This window comes from Triticum aestivum, chromosome 5D, assembly GCF_018294505.1.
Source record: "Triticum aestivum cultivar Chinese Spring chromosome 5D, IWGSC CS RefSeq v2.1, whole genome shotgun sequence".
In the NCBI taxonomy this organism is placed as follows: domain Eukaryota; kingdom Viridiplantae; phylum Streptophyta; class Magnoliopsida; order Poales; family Poaceae; genus Triticum; species Triticum aestivum.
The window spans coordinates 396,528,843-396,538,131 of record NC_057808.1 but is presented as its reverse complement, the minus strand read 5'-3'; the positions used below and the strand labels follow the sequence as shown (position 1 = coordinate 396,538,131).

Below are 9,289 nucleotides of genomic sequence, written 5' to 3'. Positions count from 1 at the left end.
ACCCACAAGTGTCTCCTCATCAATGCTCTCAACCACTTCTTTCAATCATTGCTTGTTGAAACTTTCGTTGTCCAGTGATGGGATTATGCCAAAGAATTGATACATGCATAGGGTATCGTTGTGGCTTACGTTTGAGTACTATGGGCCAATATGTTGTCTCTTTTGAGCTCTTGCGATCAGTACTCGCTTCCACATACACACATCCTTCAAGAGAAAGCCGAGTAATATTCCCTTTAGTGTTACCACTACGAACTTTAACAAACTTATAATTGATATCCGAGTTGAAACTCACATGGATCGTTCATTGGCCAACGGAGTTCTCAACATAACATCGAGAGAGGTGACGCACATTTACACACGTAACCACATATATAGTGACAAGACCATGACACAGGCGAGAAGTTGAATCACCATGTAAAAATGCAAAAAACATATTTTGACATAATCTCGATCTCCTTTCAACTTGGTTTCTCCGGACAACTTTATCCACAAGTCCAATTGAGTCTATTAAATTTAACACTATGGGGTTGAGTATCACTAATATCATCTTCTCTACAAATTTTCTCAACACCCAAGTCTTTCTAGAGACTTTTTCATATGCATGATTATTCTTTGTTAATATCCCTTTCTTTAAAAAACTAGTCTCACAACAAGTTTAATTATCTAGATTAAATAGAACAAAGACTACTAAATTATTTTATCTACAAGAACAAAACTTTTGTTTTAACTATCAAGACTTACTCCCACTTGAATACTTCACACATAATACAACTATGACTATTCTAAGTAATTCAAGTGCAAAAGGCGGAAGTCGTAGGACATATCTTCATGATCATGAATTTCCATGCTTCTCTTCCTTAAGGATAAGTTCCTCGTTGCCTGGCGTAGATCAACTTTGTTGTGTAAATATAAACAAGAATGCGAACAAAATACGGGGCAAAAAGAAAAGAGCAAAGCAAAAGAAAAATTGTTCTATTTTTTTAGTTTTTGGGTGTTTCAAAGCTAGCTTGAAAAAGAATTTGCAACTGGCAAAAAGAAAAATAAACCAAAAAGTAGAGGATTGAAACAAACCAACACGAGTGTTTGAAGCCAAGCGAGCTGAAGTGCAACCCCATTACAACTTAATAATAAATTCCGCCAAATCTTGATGTAGACGTGGAAGTAACCTCCCCAAGTTTAAGCTTTTGCAAAGGCCAAACATAGCGAGATATTGTGGCGGCGGGTAGTACGGAGCCCATCCTTGGCTCCATTCGGAGATGTTGTTGGCCATAGTCACGGACGTGTCTTGAAGGGACGCGACGAGCTTGCTCATGTTGTTGATGGAGCCCTCGAGATTGTTGATATCGGCGTACGTGGTGTAGGACACTTCCTATTGTGCATCTTCTTGGAGTTGCTCATCCTCATCATCGGTGGCTAGTTAATCTTCATCAACTTGTTCTGCTTTTGGCGCCTCTTGTTGAAAAGCTGCATCGTCTTGCTATGGCATGCAATGCAAAATACCAATGTGCGCCTCTTGTTCTTCCCCGTGTGGCCACATCCACGGGAAACCCTTAATTACCTTAGTAAGAATGGAGTGCAAAAACTACGGTAATGGCGTGCGGTACGAATTCTACTTCAAGTATAACACATATTGTACTCAGATCAGCCCAATTACAAACATCAAGAGTGGCTCAAGTACCCAAGTTAGAACTAGGCAATCACATATTTTACGTTAGACACACACCAATGGGAATTCCAAACTCCCCGAGAACGCATTAATCTGCTTGTTGGTTTTATCACTTTATTCACCTCGTTGTGCTCTTTTACTTCTTTTATGCTATTTATTTTTGTTTGCACTCTCAAAATTATTACAACCTTCCACCTCATTTTACATTGTGTCTACAAGTCACTTGCAGGCACATTTCATAAATGTCTACAACTAACTTGCAGGCACATTTCCATAAATCTCTATAAGGGACAAAGTTCAATTCTTGTGCTTCCTGTGAGATCGATACTCTTACTTCGAAAAGGGTACAAGTAACCCTATGCACTTGCATGCCATCAAACTTTTTCTGGTGCCTCCGCCGGAGTTAAGCGCTTTTGGGCTTTGTTTAAAGTTTTGATATATTTTGTGCTCTAATAGTTATTTTGTAGGCTCTTGGCAACCATGGCCAAATATGAACAATTTTACCAGCTTACTATGATTAATGTCTCAAGACCTTGTTTTGGCAATACCTTTATATCTTTGGGGCCGAGACCCGCTGGTGAAACATTTGTGATTAACCCAAGTTACTCAGTATGTTGCAGGGTAGGCCATTCAGGGGATATTCGATGTCGCGATGTCAATTTTATAGGTTACGAAGGATTCTAGGTTGGATGATATATTTTCTAGTACCGATTGTCTTTTATATTTATTTTGATAAGATTAATCATCCCTTCTTTCTTATCATATGGCGTGCCATTTGTTTTGTTTTGAATTCTTTACTGCAAGACTTATCAATCACATTATTGCTAGTATATTTTTGGTTGAAATTATATGACGTTGTGTCGATTCCTAAATTGTGCACCTGAGTTATTTTTATCTAGCTTTGCCCGTGATGATGCATAGTTTCAGATCGTTCATGGGGTATGTGATTATTTTGACATCATGGCCTATATAAAATCTTTATTCAAGATACCCCATAGTACAAAATATATAAGAACATCGTGCAATTTCTAAATGAACCATGCAATAAGCCCCACGTATCACGGTCATTGCTATGTTACATTCAATATGCACTTACTTTGTGGCATACCAACCCATATCAACCTGAACATGGACGCAACCATCTACTCTACTTATGCATAAATTTGGGTGTGAATTCATTGTCCATGAGCTATCTTATTGGTGGACCAACAAACTACGATGACCTGGTCTTCATATGCTGATTTGAAGAGCAATGTAGATATATATACTTTTAAGAGAAATACAATACATCGTATCGAATACTCATTTGTTCTTGATTAAATTGTCTTTCTCAAACTAAAATGTATATTTCTATTCAACATCCATTTTGGCTGCATAGGCATTGACCGGCGAAGCTACTACAATGTCCTCGAGGGAGCCCTTCCTTGACGCATTCAAGTTTGCAGTCAATGCTAATGAAGCATGGACCCCTGTACCTCTTGCTCGGCTTTGAGCACACCTTTCTCTTGTATCCTTGGGCTATAACCACCTCTAACAAGGAAGAATTACAATACAATCATGCATCAGATTATTTTTCTAGACGTATTTATCTAGAAAAGTGCAACAATTGTTAAACAAGTATAGTTTATCTATCTATCTATCTATCTATCTATTTATTTATAATTAGACATAAATTGTGTGTGTGTGTGTGTCCTTGGGATGAAGCATTAATTCCAGGTTTGCATGATCTTAGAATGTTGTATGCGGGAATCAGATAGCTAAATGCGCACAAAGAAAGAAGTATACTTGATAAGGCCACACATGGAAGAAACAAAATTGGTGATATCAATAAATTTTAAACGATAAAAATGTTATGTATGAAATCATATGCCAGATTCATAATATTGTTTTTACAAGTGGATTAATATCGACGATGGATTTGAAACTAGAGCGCACTTGGATATGCTTCGACCAAAAATAATAATCTTCGACCCTTTTGTTACCATGCATCACACATCAGTTACGTATCAATTTTGTAACAAGTTATCATGCACCCTTTTACTACCATGGTGACAAGTTTTACTAGACAATGTGGTAGTTATGTGGCCCTCATGGTGTTCCAGACAGTCTCATACATTGTTGTTATAGTGGTATCTAATACTAACCATCAACATAACTATATCACCTAATAAATTTGACCAAACAATATGCAATACACCAACAACATAATAATACCATCTCAACTATGTTATTAAATATTTTCTAAAGAATATACAAAGCAGACAATATTTACGCGTAACAAGTTATGACCTATCCCAGGAAGTACATTATCACCATGAATTGTGGTAACTTTATCACCGTGGACTAGAAGTACATCACCACACCAATATGACATAACAAACACTAAGCATCGTTATAACTACACCACCTGGTAAAATTTATGGCAAAGACAGTAGCATGATGGTGGTAAATTCTTTATCTAAATTAAGTGTCACTACCTAGCTAGTAGCGTCATCGTTGTAGCACATCTCCATAACTTAGCGCGTACACATGTAAGTGTTGAAAGGTACATGGTGACACATGTAGGGGCAAAACTTACCCGCTAACCTCTTAAACAAGACAAATATATTGAATGGTGATAATGTCAGGTCAACTGTACAAATCATTCGGTAGTAAATGATACATGTGTTTTGCATCACAATTTATAAGATAAATTTCTCCATTATCATGGCTATTCAACCACCGTTACTTTACTGTATCTCTATTTTCCATGCATTTTCAGAATTGCATTGGAGGGGTCTGAAAGCCTTGCTAGACAAGAAAATTGGAGAAGAACACAAATGAAAAGACATTTCCAGGACCGAAGAAAAAATTCAACAAAAACATGTGGGAAAAGGAGCAGAACCAAGTGGGCTCAGCAGAGGAAGGCCTAGGAGACCTATGAGGTGGGCTCATGTGGCCCATGAAGGAGGATGTTTGACATGGCATGTACGGCCTACCTAGATCCCCCTTCGTCTCTCCTTTTGAGGGGTACCCCCTTCGCACTCAAGAGACATGCCGATTTTTCACATAAATTTTTGAGGTGGCGGCGGATGCTAGGGAACCCTGGTTTCTATTCTGGAGGTATGATTATGTTGATTACTCCACCTAAGGCCGGGGAAATTTGTCACCATCGAACACTAATACCAAGGAAACACTGGGATTACCCCCTTTGTACTCGAGAGACACGATAATTTTTTGCGTAGTCTTTTGAGGCAGCGAGGGCTGCTAGGGAACACTAGTTTCTCTCCCAAAGGGTTGATTCTATTGATTAGGCCACCTCCGACAGGGAAATTCGTCGCCATCGTTGTTACCAATACCAAGGAAAGATGGGGGATCATCATCATTTATACCGTCCGCATTTACAACAACATCCCCATCTCCATCTCCACTATCATCCATATGCAATTGGTGTAGATCGGTTCCTCGTAATCATTTTCCGGTGTTAATTGATATCTTTTAGTTGAAGCCTTTTGTTTTATTGATGAAATATTATACATTTGGATTATTATCCATATTAATATGCCCCTAAAAATAAACATGTCCGTGACCCGTTAGTAATCCATTACCTTCCTCAGGACACGGGAATAAACCAATTTTAAGGCCCATATGAATTGCAATAAAGGTTGATGCCTGATTATATGGTGTGGTGTAATTCTCTAACGGTGATGTGCAAATGTTGACTGCACCTCACCTTCTATGGGCCTAAAGGAGAGCATTGTGTCATAATGAATCTATGAGAGTTGGCCGGAGTGACATAATACCGTTCCTGAAGTTGAGGAGTTATAACATAAGGGAGTACAAAGGATACAATAACTTAAAGCTGAGCTTATATTTTGCCTTAATTATTCGAATGGATAACCGGGATGTCCGTCGGGAGTACAATCATAAGTATAAGTGAGTCAATGGTTATGCAACATATAATCTTAGCTTCTTTCCACATTATAAAGAAAAGGTGTTATCCATGCCTTCGTCGAAAAGGACCCAGTCTTTATACGAAACACAACAGGTTTGTTAGCACAATTATGATTGGCCACTTGTTACAGTCTTTTACTCCATCCGTCCCAAAATAAGTGTCCCAACTTTTGTCTCAACTTTACAAAGTTGAGACACTTATTTTGGGACGGAGGGAGTACTTCTCATCGTTCTTTCAATACTTGCAACCATCCAATCAATCAAACACGCTACTCTCACTTGATTCAACTTTTGCATTGATTCTTGACTATTTCTTATGCACCAATTCCTTTTGCTCCTCGTTGAGTTTTGCTCTTTTATTGAAAGATCTACAATATATCACCAATAATCATGTGTATCATTAACTTTTCAAACCAATGAAATTTCATTTTAACATACCAAACATAGGTTCTAGTTTTGAAGCCCTCATCGAGGCAAGGCCAACAATTATCACAGGTCATAAATTGAGTACACTTTTCTTTTTGAAGTTTTTAGTTTGACAGGAAATAAATGACATCTGTTGTTTTGTTATTTTCGCATGCATGCAAATAAGACACAAATAAACGTTAGTGCATTTTCAACCAAAAAAGACTTCAGTGGAAGCATGTCCCCTATATATGCTGTATCACAATTATGGATCAAGCTAGACTTGCCTAGCTACTTACCCGTGGACACAAGGAGCAGCAGAAGGACAAAGATGGCAGCCGCGACGGCGACGGTGGAGGACCGGCGCGACGACCCCATTAATCGGCTGATGGATCTGTCGCAGATCAACGTAGGTCCTTGAGCCTGCAAAAATGCAATCTTCTCTCTTCTCAGGACCAAGGCTAATGATTGAATGGCGAATTAGAGAAGTTGAGCCGATTTAGCTCGTGGTGCTAGCTCCATGCATGGGCGTGACCAGCCAATAAGCATCAGGCCACACGAACATCTCGGACCTGTACTATAAATAAACCCGGCCGGCAAGCCACCACCGCCGCTCACTCGCAACGGCTTCCTGACCAAGGTTGACGGGACGGGTGTGCTTGTTCGGGTGTCCGACTTGCCATAGGATTTGGTTGGGTGTGGTTGTTCTGGTGTCCGACTTGCCATAGGATTTGGTTGCTCGGGTCCGTGATCCAGGCCGAGTCAGGTTGCACATGTTCCCTGCATCTGATCCCTAATATATACGCACGTACCCACGGTACACTAGACCATACCGAAGCAGAGAGACTTCTTGGAGATCCGTCGAGAGTTGCGACGACTTAGGCTACTAGCAAGCTCCCAGCTCTCGAGAGGCTCAACGGAAGAAAAGAAGAGGATGCTCACTCGCTCGATCTTTCCATCGTCATCAATGGCGTCCGCACTGTCGTCGATGGTGCGGATGATGATGCGGAGGCAGGGCGGCCCGCCGCCCGCTTTCGTGCGCGACCTGCACCGCGAGGACCAAACGCTCCAGGAGCGCTCCATGTGCGACTGCAGCAAGCAACCGGCATTGACGCCTTGCTGTCAGCGCACCGAAGAGTACGTTCTCCGATATCCGACTCCAATCCGGCCGTCTCTCTCCTTGCTTAGCTCTTCCAGTCCGCTAACCTATTGCTGTTTGCTAACGGTGATGTCTGGATCGATTTGCAGGGAGCGCGACGCCTCCATCATCGGCCACGTCCACCACGCCCTCCGCCACTACAGCGCCACCAACCCGGGCTCGGAGTTCGTCCCCATCAAGCCATTGATGGCCGCGTACGTGGGTTTCCATGGCCACATCTGGGTCCACGTCAGCTTCGTGGCTCGCGGGAGGAAGATCGTCAGCGGCAAACGGAGGCGCAACACTGTCAGCGACACCGTCACCGACGAGCACTTTTTCGCCGAGCTGCGCTACTGCCACCGCCGCTCCGACGCGCCGACCGTCGAAACATGCACCATCGTCGGTAAGCAGCGACCACCACCTTAACCGCCATGAGAAAACAATCGTCTCTTCGGTTTCTCACCGTATGTTTCTCTTCCGTTTGTTCTCTATCGACAGATAAGAAGCCTCGCCACGGCCACTTGAAGACTGCGTGTACATTTTGCCCAGAAAGCTTTGAGATCTTGCACCCTCTTGACGGGAGCTTCTTGTGCGGGAAGAAGAGCCAAGAAAATGAAGGGCGGGGCTTCACACACTTCATGAATCTGCTTGAGAAGCCGTTCACATGCCCCACTGCCGGTGGAGAAGACAAGGAGGATGCGGCAGCTCCGGAGGAACAGAAAGCTCCAGAGGAACAGAAGGAGGAACATAGTAGCACCATGAGCCGGGCTCTCTCCTCCTTTGATTTTTTTCCGTTATCTCATGACAAGGATTTTGCCAGCCTTTGACGATAAGCTTGTGTTTTAGAGTAGTAGCGGATCTACATGAGAAGTCAATGTAATGAGTTCATGTTAGACTCAATGAAAAGTATATGCCACTTTAGTGAAGGATTTTGTAAATGTTTTGTTTGTGTTAATCACTTTGCCACTTCAGGAAGGCCTATTCTCCAAAAGCTCTTCAAGTTTGGGTTGAACATCATCTCTAAGTTAGACTTTTTCTAGAATACATCTCTAAGTTAGACTTTTTCTAGAATATATCCCTAAGATAGACTAGCTTTCCTTCGTAATTCCTAGAGCTGAATTAACAGAATAGCGGTAGCGGACAGACTAGCGGGCTCCCTCCGCGTCGTCTCCCGCGAGGTGGTCCGGAGGCCAACCCCAACCCTCGCCGCCGCTCCCTCCTCCCCCTCCTCCTCCCTCGTTGCCGCCCAGGGGCGCGGCCGGGCGAAGCCCTGCTGTTGCTGGCGGCGGCGGGGCCCCTTTGTCTCCCCGCTCGGGCGGTGCTGGCGCGGGCCTGCGTCCCGGGCCGGGTCGTGGAGCTGCAGCCGGGCTCCATGGCGGCGCGGCGGGATGGGGCGGCACCCTGCCGTCCCTGCCTCCCCCCACGGCGGGCGGCTAGGCGGGTGGCGCGCGTGTGCCCGAGACAGCGGCGACTCCAGCGCGGCCAGATCTGGCCCATGGCGGCGCGGGCTGCCGGTGGCCACCTCTGCCGTGGCCGCGGCAGGTGGTGGTGCGGGCCGGAGGTTGGAGACGGCGGCCGCGGCGGCTCTTCCGGATCTGGCCTCTCGGCGGCGTGGGCCGCGATGGCTAGGGCTGCGGGTGGCGGCCCTGACCGAGGCCCCCTCGGCTGGTCGGGGTGGCGGCGCAGTGGCGGTGGCTGCGCGGGTGCGTGCCCGGCGGCTGCCATGGTGGTGGCAGGTTGATTGCGGCGGCGGCCAGATTGTTCTGGCGTCGGCTCGTCTGTAGGCTGCCTGTATCGGCCTTCGACTCCTCTCCTCGGCGTCCGTTCGCTTCTCTCGCCGGTGGGCTGGCCTTCTCCCGGCTGCTGTCCATCGACCGTCTCACACCCGGTGCCGTAGGACCGAGTTGGTCTCGCGCCCGGCAACAGGACCGGCCGGTCTCGCGCCCGGCAGCAGGACTGCGCTCGCCTCGCGCCCGGCAACAGGACCGGCCCGTCTCGCGCCCGGCGGCAAGACTGCGCTCGTCTCGCGCCCGGTGTCGCAGGACGGCTCGATGGAGGCTTGTCGCCGGCCTATTGGGTCTCGGCGCTGGGACCGGCCAGGGGTGCGAAAGGCGGAGCCTTTCCGCCCGTCTTTGCGGTTGGGGTAT

At 45.2% G+C, this 9,289-nt stretch overlaps 1 protein-coding gene and 1 long non-coding RNA gene across 2 annotated transcripts; one reads left to right on the top strand and one right to left on the bottom strand.

Annotated features, from left to right (window-relative positions):
• Window positions 1–2,904: 2,904 nt before the first annotated feature.
• LOC123125106 (uncharacterized) lies at window positions 2,905–6,544 on the bottom strand. The gene is made up of 2 exons (XR_006461281.1): window positions 6,304–6,544; window positions 2,905–3,196 (listed from the first exon to the last, which is right to left on the bottom strand). It is a non-coding gene; the product is annotated as an uncharacterized lncRNA (long non-coding RNA).
• Window positions 6,545–6,850: 306 nt separating this feature from the next.
• Window positions 6,851–8,113, top strand: LOC123125105 (uncharacterized). The gene is made up of 3 exons (XM_044545641.1): window positions 6,851–7,141; window positions 7,253–7,545; window positions 7,641–8,113. Exons 1-3 carry the CDS (start codon window positions 6,939–6,941, stop codon window positions 7,967–7,969), a joined length of 825 nt encoding a protein of 274 aa, XP_044401576.1. The 5' UTR covers window positions 6,851–6,938; the 3' UTR covers window positions 7,970–8,113.
• Window positions 8,114–9,289: the final 1,176 nt, after the last annotated feature.